The 14,834-nt window shown below is 50.8% G+C and overlaps 5 protein-coding genes across 5 annotated transcripts; 3 read left to right on the top strand and 2 right to left on the bottom strand.

Moving 5' to 3' along the window:
• Positions 1-3: 3 nt before the first annotated feature.
• Positions 4-3,070, bottom strand: PV10_00655 (uncharacterized protein). Its single transcript, XM_016364763.1, has 3 exons — positions 2,083-3,070; positions 1,876-2,033; positions 4-1,825 (listed from the first exon to the last, which is right to left on the bottom strand). The coding sequence occupies exons 1-3, from the start codon at positions 2,365-2,367 to the stop codon at positions 628-630; spliced, it is 1,641 nt and encodes a 546-aa protein (XP_016228412.1). The 5' UTR covers positions 2,368-3,070; the 3' UTR covers positions 4-627.
• A 349-nt stretch (positions 3,071-3,419) lies between these two features.
• Positions 3,420-8,213, top strand: PV10_00654 (uncharacterized protein). Its single transcript, XM_016364762.1, has 3 exons — positions 3,420-3,729; positions 3,786-7,626; positions 7,685-8,213. Exons 1-3 carry the CDS (start codon positions 3,559-3,561, stop codon positions 7,954-7,956), a joined length of 4,284 nt encoding a protein of 1,427 aa, XP_016228411.1. The 5' UTR covers positions 3,420-3,558; the 3' UTR covers positions 7,957-8,213.
• A 97-nt stretch (positions 8,214-8,310) lies between these two features.
• On the top strand, positions 8,311-9,406 carry PV10_00653 (uncharacterized protein). Its single transcript, XM_016364761.1, has one exon. It carries the CDS (start codon positions 8,521-8,523, stop codon positions 9,274-9,276), a length of 756 nt encoding a protein of 251 aa, XP_016228410.1. The 5' UTR covers positions 8,311-8,520; the 3' UTR covers positions 9,277-9,406.
• Positions 9,407-11,121: 1,715 nt separating this feature from the next.
• On the top strand, positions 11,122-11,952 carry PV10_00652 (uncharacterized protein; the record flags this gene model as incomplete). The annotated part of the gene is made up of 2 exons (XM_016364760.1): positions 11,122-11,529; positions 11,621-11,952. The coding sequence occupies 2 exons, from the start codon at positions 11,122-11,124 to the stop codon at positions 11,948-11,950; spliced, it is 738 nt and encodes a 245-aa protein (XP_016228409.1). The 3' UTR covers positions 11,951-11,952.
• A 244-nt stretch (positions 11,953-12,196) lies between these two features.
• Positions 12,197-14,827, bottom strand: PV10_00651 (uncharacterized protein). The gene is made up of 2 exons (XM_016364759.1): positions 14,528-14,827; positions 12,197-14,454 (listed from the first exon to the last, which is right to left on the bottom strand). The coding sequence occupies exon 2, from the start codon at positions 13,930-13,932 to the stop codon at positions 12,448-12,450; it is 1,485 nt and encodes a 494-aa protein (XP_016228408.1). The 5' UTR covers positions 13,933-14,454; positions 14,528-14,827; the 3' UTR covers positions 12,197-12,447.
• Between the last annotated feature and the right edge of the window lie 7 nt (positions 14,828-14,834).

Here is a 14,834-nt window from a genome sequence, read left to right as displayed (position 1 = left end):
CATGCAAATCGTGGCTGGTGTGGCTGATGGGGGGTAAATTGTTACGCCTAAAGAGAGAAGGAAGGGTCTCGCTGGCCTTGGCGATGGAATGGTCCTGCCTGCAACGACATGAATACAACAACCACAATGGTTCCTTCCCATGTAGGTACTCAGAGACATTTATTGTTGCTGCCTTGAGATTGTCCCATTCACACCTGATAACTCGCAGTCAGTCCACTCACTCACTCACTCACTCCCTCCTCCCATAGCCCGTCCATACCCGCTACTGTATATCTTCTTTCTGCTCCGAGTTCCACCATAAAAGGAAATGTAGATATAAACGCTTCGGCGTGAAACGAAAAGCGTTCTGACCAGGGCTTCACACTCCAAAGGAAAATAGATCGTATCAAGAGAGCCTTGGATCACACTTTCATCGCTGCCAAAAGAATTGTGACTTTACTTCTTGTCCATCTACTGTACGCTCAATCTCCAAAATGCCTGCATGAATCAAACGCCAGAATATGTGCATATTGGTACGCCGTCAACAACGCCATGCGTATGCTAGCCCTGTCATTTTCAGTCAAGCACTTCTAGTCAGCCGCAATCACCATCCTCAATAGTCCTATTCCACACTTAATCTCCGCAACATCACCGGTGTCGATGGGGACTTGCGAAGCCTCCACCACTTCTCAAAGCTGGTGGCACCGGTAGCTCCTTCAGGGGAGGCGCCGGTAGAGGCCCGGTGGGAGGAGGCTGCCGAATCGCAAGTGCGGGACTTATCAACGGATTTCGGTTGCTCGCTATCGAGTTACTTGAACTCGTGCGTGGTGGAAACATTGGCCGTTGCGAAGGCTCAATTGCCGACGCAGGTTCGGGGATGTTGTCCCTGTTGTCGTATCCGAGTCGATTTGAACGTGGTCCAAGAGGATTAGGAGAGTCCCGAGTCTCCAGAGACAGGTGCTGGAGTGAGAGAGGAGGTGGCGGTGATCTTTCAACAATCCCAGTAGGCGTGAACTGAGATGTCGTGGTCATGGCAAACTGAGGCCCAGCCACGGGAATGTTGCCCGACGTGGGACTGGTGTATTTCCTCGCTGTTACTGGCGTGCCGCGAACGTCACCCGTGAAAGAGGGTGTCGATGTGGCAGATGTCGCATACGAGGAATCCGATGTCGTCCCGTCACTTTTGAGCGACTTAGGCGCTGGGGGTGCGAGGTATGACTTCCGGTTATGACGATCCATCATTGACACAGCCCATTCTTGTAAATCGACCGGTGTTCGCTTCGCTGCCTGCAAGAAGTTGTCTTGGTCGTATAGCTCTCGGGGCGTTGGTCGTTCGTCGGGGCTCTTTAACAAGCATTTGGCCACAAAGTCTTCCAAGATGCTTGGGAATGCTTCGCTCTTGGGCAGCTTCGGCGCCGGCTCATGTACAATTTGTTGGAGAAGGTCAAGGATGCCCATTGGACCAGCACTCGCTCGGTCTCCAGCAGCAGAATCGTTGGAATCAAAAGGAAATCTTCCAATGGCAAGTTCCATGACAGTCAATCCAACACTCCACACATCTGACTTGATCGAATATGCACCGCCCTGAATCCGTTCGGGGGCCATGTAGGTGGATGTCCCAACAAACGTGTTGGCAACCGAGTTGACGGTTTCGGTGGCAACACCAAAGTCACACAGTTTGATGCTACCTCTCGAGTTGACCAGGACATTGGATGGTTTGATATCTCGATGCATGATACGGTGGGCTTCGTAGAGATAGACCAGACCTCCCAGAATGGATTCCGTGATTTTTCCAAGAACGTCCACGCGGATGGGCCCGAAGTCCCTCGATATCCGGTCCAAAGATCTGTCGACACATCAGTCATGCCAGACGAAGTCCAGTTTCGGCCAACTTACCCGCAGTCCATGTATTCCATACAAAGCACAATGTCACGAGCCTCGTTCTGGAAAGCTCCGTAGAACGTAATGACGTACGGGGACGAGCAATCATGTCCCACTTGCAGTTCTCTCACAATCTGTTTCCGGACATTCTCTTTGGCATCTACTCTGATGATCTGCCATACCTTAGTCAAGCTGGTCATCACATGGATCCGGGTTGCTTACCTTCCGTGCCATGATCACCTTCGTGGAGGCATGCATGACCTTACTAACTGTTCCTCCATTTCCTGCACCCAGTTCTTTGAGCACCACAAGATCTTCACTTCTCAGGTCGAGTTTGAATTCCAACCCGATCTCCAAGGTATCCGTACGATCACTCTCGGTGTTCCCCAAGGCTCCAGGAATTTGGGAATCGCCATCTGAAGGAGCAGCTCGGGGAGCTGGGGCATTCAGGGCCAAGCCTTTGACATTCTTCCTCTTCAGGGTGCGGGCCTTGAAAGGGTCGGACATGGTAAAGGAGGTGGCAAGGGAGGAGGAGGTTGGAAGTTGGACAGCCAATTTAGAAGTGCAACAAAAAGATGCACCACAATAGCTATAGAAGGATTGTGTCAGGATATCGTTGGGACAAAGGCAACGTAAAAAGGGCGGCTAATTCAGGCCACTGATGCTGTGAAGGTGCAATCCATCAGGCGCCGGAGAGGCGTTACGATGGCAAGCGATGGAAGGCGACAGGCTGCGGACGCAGGCGAGGAATGACGGGTATACCTAGGAAGGGGGGTGGTGATGGCAATGGTATTTTGGCTGTTGTTGGAGAAAAGCTGCGGTGCCACGATGAGGAGGATCTTTATCGAAGCAGGAGCATGCAAGCGGTGGCTAGACGAACGGGTAGGTATTGAAGGTGCTAGTAGGGTGTCCTCTGAGACTGAGTCAAGTTGTTGGAGATTGTGGATTGTGAAACTGGAGGGGAATGTTTGAGGCGCCAGATAGGGGCCAAGTATGGAGTACCAGTGGTTCGCATGTAGCATGTAACAGGGCTTCAGCACTGCTCAAGACTGCGTTGTTTGAATGTGAAAGCACAGCAACAGCCTCCGGTAATTCGTCAAAGATGGATCCAGGTTTATTGCATCAGGCAATGATTCAACCCCAATTCACCAATCCATGAGAGGCTGGTCCAAGTGAAAGCGCCTAATGGAATATTCTTTGTCGCTGAGTGAATGAGATGCCTGGCCTAGACGCCGTAGTACGACGCACTCCGTTCTGGGAAAGGTATGGAAAGTTGGAGGCAAGAGCAAGGGTGGGGGCCCAACGCGTCCATCACGTGAATGAACATACTCCGTAAATATGTATCGTATATCGTACAGAGTAGCTGTGAAGCCTCGGATGTGGATTAACTCTAATCCGAGAGATGAAGATTTAGGTCGGATCATTGTGGGATTTCATGTAAGTTACGGTGGAGTAGTACACGTGTTTGTCCGACATGCATTCTCGCGCCGAATCCAGAAACTTTGGCGAATTTCGAGTTGGACTCTCATACAACAATTGTCCTGCCAGATCAAGTGTTTCCTTTCTGTCCCTGCGCCTCTCCCTCCTTCAACCTCTCGCCATCTCCTCCTATCCCTTGGTTCCTCGTGGTTGGATTCACAGTACTCGATCCATCATCACTCCAAGAACCGGTCCTCTACTCTCCCCCAGACCGTCAACATGTCTCGAAATTTCATAGAGGACACAGCCGAAGTGGATGATGATGAAAACGAAGATTCCTTCGATGAAGAAACTGGCGAAGTGCGCGAACATTCCAACAGAGACAGGAAACACTTTGATGATTCCTCAGAAGACGACGATGACGATGACGACGAGGAGGCAGCTGCAGAGGTACAGTTTTCCTCAGCCCTTATCCTCTTTGTCTATCTCTCGCTAACGTGTACCAGGTCGCCGAAGGCTTCATTGTCGACGAAGACGAAGACGAAGACGATGTTGCCAGGCGCGAGAGAAAACGCGAACGCCGGAAACGACGACGAGAAGAACGTGATCGAGAAGACGAAAACCTCGACGAAGAAGATCTCGAACTCATCGGTCTAAAACCCGCCGAAGATACGACAGAGCCCAAATTCAAGCGCCTCAAGCGAGGTCCAAGAGAAGATCGTGAGACAAAACGCTCATATGGCCTCAATGATATGTTCCGCGACAATTCAGACGAAGAGGACGATGTCATCGAGTACAGACGCGCCGAGAGAACCGACCGAAGAGGCGCTCAGGACGAATTCGATGATTTCATCGAAGAAGATGTTTTCTCGGACGACGAACATCAACGCCAGCGCGAGGATGAAGAGGTCGCCCGATCCACACGACGTGGCCTTCCCGATCTAGGCATCGCCGATGCTGCCGGCCTTGACGAAGCCGCCCTCGAAGACTTCCGAGCCGCTTTTGGTGACGGCACCGACTACGACTTCGCTCTCGAGAAGGAATTAGAAGCTGATGAAGAGGAGGCTCAGAAGGACAAACATCTCGACCTGAAAGACGTCTTCGAGCCCTCTCAGCTCGCAGAGCGCTTGTTGACGGATGAGGACAACCTCATCAGGTTTACCGACGAACCGGAGCGCCATCAGATTGCCCGCAAACCTTACAAGCACGTCGAGCTCACGGATGAAGAATTCAAGGAAGAGTCCTCCTGGATCTCGAAGCTCATGCTGCCTGCGAAACAATTCCCATCGGAGCTCCATGAACCATTTAAACAAGCTGTGGCACAGGTTTTGGAATTCATGGTCAGAGATGATTTCGAACCACCATTCATCCTGTCAAACCGCAAAGATTATCTACTCCATGTCGTTCAGAGAGTGGTTGGCAGAGATGATGATCGCCGCACCACATCCGAGGCCACCAGACTCCTCCAGCAACGGGATCTTTGGCAGATATTTGAACAAGACCTCAAATTTCGAGCCCTAATCGAAAAGCGACAAGCCATGAGAAAACTCTATGGAGACCTGCGATCCGCAAATGTACAGGAAGATCAGACCTTTGAAGAGATGTTGCCTTTGGCGGCGACCATGGAAGAATTGCAGGATCTACAAGACTACCTGCATTTCCAGTATGGATCCCAGCTTAAAGATCTCGCATTGACCTCGAATGGCGAGACCAACGGGATCAACATGTCTCAAAAGAAAGCATCCACTCGGTCTGTCTTTGAGGAGATCCGGGCTGCAAAGGCCTATGGGCTTGTTCGCGGGTTTGGAATTACAGCAGACGCTTTTGCGCAGAATGCTTCCCGTGAAGGCGTGAGGACGTATACGGAAGATCCCACCGACAATCCCGAGAGCATGGCAGACTCCATGGTCGACGACGAATTCTCCACAGGAACTCAAGTGCTCAAAGCTGGACGGTCGATGTTCATCGAAGAACTCGTCACCAGCCCCAGATTCCGAGGCCTCATCAGAAAGAATGTCTACATTCAAGGCGTCATTGACTGCCATCGTACGGAAAAGGGCCTGAGAAAAATTGATGAGCAGCACCCATACTACGAATTCAAATACTTACGGAACCAGGACTTTGGAAGCTTTTTCCAGCAGCCAGAACTTTTCCTGAAAATGCTCAAAGCCGAGGAAGAGGGCCTGATCGAGATCCGAGTTCGACTCCAGGCGATTGATACATACAAGAAGCAGCTGTATAAGCACATTGAGACAGACAACTATTCCACCATCGCAGACGCTTGGAATGCTGAACGCCGAGACGCCGTTTCAATTGCCGTCGACCGCGTCATGAAACTCATGGCACGATTGGTCAAAGAAAATCTCAAGGAGCAATGTGAAAATAACATTGGTAATGAATGCCGGGAAGAGTTCAACCAACGTCTTGACCAGGCTCCGTATCAACCACGCGGGATGAAGAAGGGTACCACACCTCGTGTGCTAACTCTAAGCAATGGAGGTGGCACACCGGGGCGCGACTATGTCTTCTGGGCGTACGTTAATGACGATGGCAGAGTCTTAGAACATGGTCGATACAAAGACCTTAGTCCCGGGGATAGTGAAAAGGGCATTGCCGATGGCAAAAATGTTGCGGAACTCGTCGAAGTCATCCGCCGCCGAGAGCCTGAAATTATTGGAGTGTCAGGCTGGTGTCCCGATGTCCGCAAGCTTCACTCCAACATCGTGGCCTTGGTCAAGAACCATGATCTCCGTGGACCTGTCTACACCACTGAGGACGACCGCGACGAGAGTGATTTGCTCGAAGTCCTCATTGTCAATGACGAGGTTGCGCGAATGTACCAGAACAGCGACCGAGCCAAAACCGATCACCCAGGGTTTCCAACACTAGCGCTATACTGCGTTGCTCTGGCTCGATACATACAAGATCCACTCAAGGAGTATGCCGCTGTTGGTCGCGACCTTGTTTCTGTCAACTTCCACCCTGGGCAGAACCTCCTTCCCCAAGAGAAACTTTGGAGAAAGCTAGAGATGGCCTTGGTTGACAATGTCAACATGGTTGGTGTTGATGTTAATGAAGCAACAAGTGATCCAGCCATTGCTAACCTCCTGCCCTACGTCTGTGGCCTAGGTCCACGTAAAGCCTCCCATCTGTTGAAGGTCATGAACCTCAATGGTGGATCAATCTCCACCAGAGAAGATCTACTAGGCCTCAACGATGCTCACCAGGCGATGGGGTTGAAGGTATGGAACAACGCCGCGGCTACGCTCTATATCGAATTCGACAAGCAAGAGCCCACATCAGAATACCTTGACGGAACACGTATCCATCCTGAAGACTACGATATTGCACGGAAAATGGCTGCTGATGCGCTGGAGTTGGACGAGGAGGACATTGAGGCGGAACGCCAGGAGGGCGGGTCGGCTGCAATTGTTCGCCGCTTGATCAATGAGGATGCACAAGATCGCGTCAACGATCTTGTTCTGGAGGAATATGCCGAACAGTTGGAGACCAACTTGAATTCCAAGAAGAGGTCGACGCTCGAAACAATCCGCGCTGAACTCATCGAACCCTACGAAGAACTTCGAAACTCATTCCGCAGCAATCTTGGGGAGTCTGAAATCTTTACGATGCTCACGGGCGAAACCCGGGATTCTCTCCAACGAGGAATGAACGTCCCTGTGGTTCTCAAACGAGTGACTGATAATTTTGTGGAGGGCAAGCTGGACTCTGGCCTGGATGCCGTCATCGACACGGAGCAGTTTGTGGAAAGTGGCATATCGCCCAAGCAACTGTACACGATTCACCAAGCGGTACAGGGACATATCACGTCTATCAACCGAAAGGACTTTAGCGTCATGGTGAGCTTACGAGAAGATGACATCAAGACGCCCTTCCAAAGATCCAACCACCATGAACGCAACTACGATGAATGGGACGACCGCGAGGAGGCGGCGGATAAGAAACTGCTCCAGGAAAAGAGTGAGTCAGGCAACCGAGTTACGCGGGTGATCAAACATCGATTCTTCCGACCATTCAACTCCAAGCAGGCCGAGGAGTATCTGGGCAGTCAGAATCGGGGTGATGTGGTAATTCGACCATCGTCCAAAGGTTCAGATCACTTGGCTGTGACATGGAAAGTGGCGGACGGCATCTTCCAGCATATCGACGTGCTCGAGCTGGACAAGGAGAACGAGTTTGCTCTAGGCAAGACGTTGCGAGTTGGAGGCCGTTACAATTACTCGGATCTCGATGAGTTGATCGCTCTACACGTGGAGAATATGGCGAAAAAGGTGGATGAAATGACTGGTCACGAAAAGTTCCAGGACAAGTCGAAATCAGCGCTCGGTAAGTGAACACCAGAGGAGGACGTGAGGTCTCGAACTTTGCTAACATTGTGTTTTAGAGGAGTGGCTGACCACGTACACCAACGCCAATCCCAAGCGATCCATGTACCAATTCTGCCTCAACCGCGAACGACCAGGCTCATTCCACCTGGTTTTCAAAGCTGGCCAAAATGCGAAGCTGCAAGACTGGCCAGTCAAGGTGATTCCATCAGGATTTGAACTGATGAGACAACCATACCCTACAATGCGGGATCTATGTAATGGTTTCAAGTTGATTTTCCAAAACATGCAACAGTCGCATGCCATCACTAGTCGCGGTGGTAGGAGATGAAAAGGAGAGGGCATAGGGCCAAACCACCATGTACTCTTAGTTTGAGGCAGACCAGACCGTTTACATTCTACGTTTTCGGTATCAAGGTCATGAAGAATTGGATTGATAACACAGACAATTTAGTCTCAATGGGAAATATGGTGATGAGTAGTCTTATGGTCGCCTGTGCATGTCTCGAGTACCATGCCCATCACTACACAATGAGCCGGTCATGACACACGATGTAGAAGGAAAGATATATCATTCTTATATCTATACTAGGTATAATCTGATATGTTTTGGATGCTTGGCAAGATATGATGCTGTGCTATTTTTAGGCGACCAAGATTACATTGACAACAAGGATCATAGTGACCGCATGTCAGCTAACATAACCCAACACATCAACTCACTTTGTCTTCGTCTCGTCGTCAGAATAACATACCAGAGACATTCAGCAGTGAAGAGTCTCGACAGATGTTAATATCACCGTTCATCTAGGTACCAAGACACAAGAATCTCGTCAAGGAGGACTCCCTAGAATTTGAGTGGGTATCCTCCTCGGATTCCAACCAGACCTCAAACATGTCAACCCCAGATCCAACGCTGGGCCTCCCTCGGATCCTAGCAATCCATGGAGGAGGGGTCAACTCAGCAATATTCAAAGCCCAATTACGAGCCTTTCTCAACCACGACAAACTCAAAAACCGATTTCGATTTGTTTTCGTCGACGCGCCATTCTTCTGCCACGAGGGAGTCGGTGTACATCCCGTATACTCAGACTGGGGCCCATTCAGACGCTGGTTTCGATGGCTTGAGTCACACGCCGAGATCGACGCTGCAGCATGCTCATACGAGCTAGAGTACACCATTGAGCGATGTATGGAAAGCGACCCTGGAACTGGCGAATGGGTCGGGCTATTGGGATTCAGCCAGGGCGCCAAGCTAGCAGCCAGCATGCTGTACGAGCAACAGTTACAAGAAAAGGACGGACCATGGCGATTCGCAGTCATTTTGGCCGGACGGGCGCCCATGGTCAGTCTCAATCCAGAGTCGGAGCAGTTTCCTTGGATGCAGTCGGCGGGTGGCTTGCCGGACGCGGCAGACCTCGACAGTATCTATGAGCGTCCAGATATGAAATTGAAGATTCCTACGTTACATGTCCATGGTCTCAAGGATGAGGGTTTACATTTGCATCGCCGGTTGGTGGAGGATTATTGTGCAGCGGGGACTGCGACTCTAGTGGAATGGGATGGGCCTCATCGGATTCCTATTAAGAAAAGCGATGTGGATAGAATAGTTTCCGCTTGGACTGATCTGGCCGATGAATATGGGATTTAGTTGACAATGGCGGATGTTCTGTTCATCGTAAGCGAGGAGACTAGGGTCAGAGTATGTATCGTATTCTATGCGCAAGTCGATAGTCAAGACAACTAGCAAGGAGTCTTGTCGTTAGGGAGAATATTCTACTGGCTGAATATTGGAATTCTTTCCATGTGCCTATTCGACCATAGGAACCCTCCCTACGCTGGTTGCACACGGTTTTTCATCGCCATATTCAGGCTGAGACATTCCAATCCAATTGTCTCTGGTCGGCGCGTGACAAGGCGCAGCACGACCCAGTTCCAACTTCTTCTAAGCTCCATGTCAGCAGATCATGGAAGGGAAATGAGGGATGAAAGAGCCTGTTAGGTCTCCGCTATTGGCTGGGCAGTGGAGTGAGGTGAGCCGTGGCCAAGAATGTAACCTTTTGAGAAACAGAATGCTTTGGGTTCGTGAAGATTTTATGGTTCATACATTGGCTATGGAGTAAGTGAAGATGGTGATTCGACTTGAACAGATATCCATGTATACCTACATCGATAGATCGTGAGTTAGGGGAATTAGGATAGAGGCATGAAGTGGTAACATTCACTGACCCCGTGCCGAGAAATGATTCGATAACCGAAAATCCCCTCCTAGTCTTTTATAGATCAGATCTCTAGATCGATCTCCCGTCTCGATCCACAACCCCATGCATATCGTACAGCCAGATCTCTGAAAGAAGACGATCGATCCATCAGTCAGGGGCTCGACCAAATGGATTGCAACTCGAGTCCCAAACAAGATATCGCCAAGCAAACATGTCCGTATTGAGAAATTGCCAAAGTCGGCAGGTGGCTCCTTCCCTCCCGTGTCTCCTTCCCCAGAAGTCGATCAATGCCAAGACTCGACAAGGCTTTGAAGACATTTTTCCTCCGACGTCGAAGCTTTGGACGGAGATTGTCTGTGATTCTCATCCACTGTTCCACCAAGATCTTGAGATTCACACCTGTGCGTATAGTGCGTACGCTCACCCAGTCTAGAACGTGTGTGTTCGAATAGCGGAACCAGCAGAATCAATGTCTCGCTCGAGGTAAGGTAGGCGGGTGATGGTCATTTTTGAATTCACTCGAGGAGAGATTCCCCAGACAGCCATTACCAATGAATCCTGCTTTTTGTATCTGTTGACTGCCCAAGAGCAACATCAGAACACCCCCAGACCAGATCTTGTTGACAGCGATCGCCCTTGCCGTCATCGGACCATCAGATCTGCACAGCTCGAGCCGGGGATCGTCAGCCCAGCACGAATGTGGAGGTGTTAAATCACGCATGAACCCTAATTCGGACAGCATGACAGCCACTTGGATCTCCAGTCTCTAGGATAAATTCTCCGGGATGACTCTGGAGACTCTTGACCTCTGGGCAAACAGCGGCTGGGAAAATGCCATCGCTGCCAAACAACATCCCCTCTGCTGTCTATGGCAATCTTGCGAATGCTTGTCTTGAGAAACCACCATCTGATCGACTGTATCGGGACTCGCTGATCTCATTTGAGGAAGGGTATCCCAGTCTCTTCGTCCGCTTATGGCTCTTTGGTGACATCCCAAGCCTAGTGGCATTTTGGATGATCATCTTTTCCAATCACCCATACGATTATTCTCTCCCGGAGGGAGTTTGACAGCTCGAAGGAGGAAGTTTGGTCAAGGTAGGAGAATATCTATATAAATCACTGCAAGTTCCCAGTCTTTTGCCAGAGATTCTTCTTGCAAGCAATTACTTCCAACAACATCCATATTTCTGGGTCTCAGTCACTCGTTTGAATCCCAGACACTTTATTTCATTCCATTCCAAGTTTTCATTCAATCCCACTCCCTTCCCATCAATATGAAGACCACTACCATTCTTGCCGCTGCGGCATGCACCTTCGCCGGCTTCGCTGCCGCCACCCCTGTTGCCGAACCTCAAGGACGCCCTAGTTGGTGGTTCAAGCGACCTGGATTCAGCAAGCCAACTCCCGCTCCCGTCCCAGCACCAGACAACGGTGGCTCCACGCCTGATGACAACACTCCCGCCCCCGTCAGCCCACCCAAGGATGACTGCCCCACCACTGGCGGTGGTGGCGGCAGCAGTGGCGGCGCAAAGGACAACTTCCCTTTCGTCTTCACATCGACCTACTCGGTGATCGCCACTCCCGACCAAGTCATCAACGGCACCCAAGTCACACCAGGCGAGCCCGGCGCCCGAGGTATCTACAACTACGGCATCAACACGATCCTCGATGTCATCTGCTACGTAAGTATTCACAACACCACTCCCCTTCATCATCAATACTCCTTTAAACCTTGTCCCTCCCAAACTAACCACCATATTTTTCCTCATGCAGAACATCACCTTAACCGGCGTCACCGGCGACTATCAATCCGCCGCCCTGACCGCCACACACATCCACGAAGGACCCAAGGGAGCCGCCGGCCCACCTCGATTGGCATTCCCCAACCCTACACCCATCAGCAATGACCGCAACGTGGTTCGTCGATCAGTTGGTTGCTTGACAGGACCGTTCCGCACGGGAATCAACAATGATGCTGGTGTCGATACGGGTTCTGCTTCGGGATTTACTTTGTCGCAGATCGAGGCAAATCCAGCTGGATTCTTTACTGATTCACATACTGCGAACTATGTGCCCGGTGTGGTGCGTGGACAGTTGGCTTAATTGGATTGGATTGGATCGGATGGATTAGGATCTAATCGGATGAGATAGCAATGAATGGATAGCCTCTTGGCTGAATCAGGAATGTAATAATAAGAGAACTTGGTTATGAACTAAAGTACACCTCTATACACTTTGATCAAGCTCTACTACAAGTACTCCTCCTGCTGCTCTAGTATCATCCCAATGGAAGCACTCTTGTTGTAATCATAGTCAAATTATTGAATGTGCGATGGTCAAGTCCTATGTCACGGGTTGTATCCAAGAATTCAGATGTTGTCTTTGACTCGACTAATGATATCGTTTTGACGCTGCATTATAGACAACCCAGAATCGTTACGTTACACGGCTAGATAAAGTATGAAACCAGATATTGTGTTTGGCACACGAAGCAACCTGAACAGGACCCCTGCGCCTCCCTGGACAGCTGACATTAATCTTGACCAGCTAGCAAGATACACCAAGACCTCAAACCGATATTGATCCATATAGTAACGGGCTCAGAAGAATGCAATGGTACGGATCTCGATACTCTCCCGGATAGGGGCATTTGGAGGCGAAGTAGGATCTTCAAAAGCCGAATGACCGACGAAACGAGCTCGACCTGACGTGTCAGACTCATAAGTCTTGAGGAGAATGACTTGTTCGGGCGTGATCTTGGGAAAATACCACCACTTGTGGGATGGCGAGTGGCGCATCACATAGTTTTCGCCGTTCCGGTCGCGGTAGCGAAGGTGAAGCTTGAAGAAGTCGGATGAGGGCGAGGAAGAGACATCGCACATGGCCAGAGGCCGTTCTTCGACAATGTTGTGGAGAGGTTTCCAGACGTTATAGAAGGCGACGCGGCGTGACAGTAGATCATCGGCCTCGTCTGGAAGTAATTGGCGAACCCGCAGAGGACCTGACTCGGCGGTGTAGTCGCAGTGAACTAGCATCACAGGAGCTCGCTGTGATGTATTGGTTTCCTGGGTCAACTTCTTGGCCTGGTTTTTCTGCGTGCGGATCGTGTGGTCAAACACCAAGACCCGCGTGGCACCTGTTGTCTTTTTGAGAAAGTCGACTACCTCTGGATAAAATTGAGATCGCACAGCATCTTCATCCTCCCACTCCTCGAATCCTGTATGGAAATTTCCAAGGGCAAACCCCTCTTTCTCAGTCGAAAAGGAATCGGCCCGATGCCAGCCATCCATCACCGTCATCTCGTGCGGGTCGTCACCGGGCTCGTGGGTGTCTTTGGCGGCATCGGTCTCGTAGAAGTAGATCTCGGTCAACTTTGGGTCAACGTCCTTGGTGTAGTTGAAATTAGCCTTGACCCCTTTGGCCGACCCAGTGCCATTGGTGGCTGGCTTACCTGGCAGTAGCGCTTTGTCCACTGCACCTTGTGTCTTTTGCCAGCTAGGTACCTTGTCCATGTCGGCTAACCAGCGTTTGAGATTGGGGTATTTATCTAGAGGGAGCTGTTGGGCGGCGTGCAGATGTGCGGGGGCTGCGACGGCAAAGTCGGCAATAGTAATATGGTCACCAACAAGGTACTTTGTCTTGCTAAGTTGGGTGTCGAGAATGCCAGCGAGTCTGTTGAAACGCTCCGACTCGGCATCGATTACGGCTGGGTCAGGCTCAGCCTTCAACAAGGGCTTGACGACATATTCCACCAGGTAGACATAGCAGCTCTGGAACCAACAAGAGGCCTCCCAGAGCAACCAAGTGTTGATTTGTGCCCGGAGTTTGCGGTCTGAGGGGTAAGCCTCTTCGTTTCCTTCAGCAATGTATAGCAAGATGGAGTTGGACTGGGTGAGGTGTAGGTCTCCATCGACGGCGGCAGGCACAGTGGCATTAGGGTTTATTTTCATGTACTCAGGGCTCTTGTGTTCACCTATGAAATAGTTGACATGGTGGAAGTTGTATTTCGTGCCTAGGTAGTCCAGGGCGGCCAACACCTTGTGGCTGTTGACGGTGCATGGGTCACAGTAGACTTCGAGAACCATTATGGCTCGGTGGATGAGAGGACTTGGTATTGACAGGGTTCGCAGCGACGGGTGGTGCTCAAGCTATAACTGTTGGAAAAGAGGAACTCCAGCTGAGGCAGGGGCCATGATGTCCTTGATATATGCTCCCGGGCTCTCGGACAGACGCATGATGACCCCTCGGACCCCGCCTTTGAAAGATCCACAAGAATTGGCTTGCGGAGCACAACGATCAAAACCACCCGGTCGATCGGATTCGCTCAAAGAAGGCCTTGGCCCATACCAGACGGTTATCCTTCAGACAATAGATCCAGCCTGTGGGTACGTGTACCAATGGTCTGGTCATGAGGGGATCTGCAGAGTAGACATTTTGTCCTGGACAAGAGCCCGTAATTCGGTGGATGAATAGATTCTAGGCTTTTCGGAAGCAGCCATCGGTTGTGCATTGTCAAGGCATCCAATGTGAACAAGCATGTTGAACAACTTGGCAGGAAATATTATGAATCGAGTGTATCGAGTGATCGAAACCGAGTCAGCGATGTACTAGTGTGTCCAGTTAGCTGGTGATCGACCCCGAGGTTTGCAGGAGATCTCGGTAGGCAATGAATAGACTGACGTGGATATGGTTGACTAAGGTGCGTGGAGGGTGTGTGGTTAGGCACAGGGCCCTCGAGCGTACCGTCTGGTGGATGTAAGCGAGATCTGACGGTGTGAAGCGCAGGCAAATCTGCGATGTGTTCTTGTGCTTAATTGGTTAGCGAGTCAGATTGGCGATTCCCGTGGCCGAGGGCTGGCAAGAGCGATGGGGGCCGAGGGCCGGGGAAGTTGGTGGTTGCCAGTTCAAGTGCCACTTCAGTTGGCAGCTGCGTGCAGCTGCTGGGGCAAGTGCAAGGGTGCAAATGGTGCCTGAGACAGACCCCGCC

The sequence above is a fragment of the Exophiala mesophila genome (assembly GCF_000836275.1).
Source record: "Exophiala mesophila strain CBS 40295 unplaced genomic scaffold supercont1.1, whole genome shotgun sequence".
NCBI classification, from domain to species: Eukaryota; Fungi; Ascomycota; class Eurotiomycetes; order Chaetothyriales; family Herpotrichiellaceae; genus Exophiala; species Exophiala mesophila.
The sequence above is the reverse complement of the archived record's forward strand: the minus strand, read 5'-3'. Positions and strand labels throughout refer to the sequence as shown.

Excerpts from the sequence above, each read along its gene's own strand:
- PV10_00655 (XM_016364763.1), bottom strand. The coding sequence starts at position 2,367 with ATGTCCGACCCTTTCAAGGCCCGCACCCTGAAGAGGAAGAATGTCAAA. Across the intron at positions 2,034-2,082 it reads AGGTGATCATGGCACGGAAG|ATCATCAGAGTAGATGCCAA; the intron begins GTAAGCAACCCG and ends AAGGTATGGCAG. Across the intron at positions 1,826-1,875 it reads ATGGAATACATGGACTGCGG|ATCTTTGGACCGGATATCGA; the intron begins GTAAGTTGGCCG and ends ATGTGTCGACAG.
- PV10_00654 (XM_016364762.1), top strand. The coding sequence starts at position 3,559 with ATGTCTCGAAATTTCATAGAGGACACAGCCGAAGTGGATGATGATGAA. Across the intron at positions 3,730-3,785 it reads ACGAGGAGGCAGCTGCAGAG|GTCGCCGAAGGCTTCATTGT; the intron begins GTACAGTTTTCC and ends AACGTGTACCAG. Across the intron at positions 7,627-7,684 it reads CAAGTCGAAATCAGCGCTCG|AGGAGTGGCTGACCACGTAC; the intron begins GTAAGTGAACAC and ends ATTGTGTTTTAG.
- PV10_00653 (XM_016364761.1), top strand. The coding sequence starts at position 8,521 with ATGTCAACCCCAGATCCAACGCTGGGCCTCCCTCGGATCCTAGCAATC.
- PV10_00651 (XM_016364759.1), bottom strand. The coding sequence starts at position 13,932 with ATGGTTCTCGAAGTCTACTGTGACCCATGCACCGTCAACAGCCACAAG.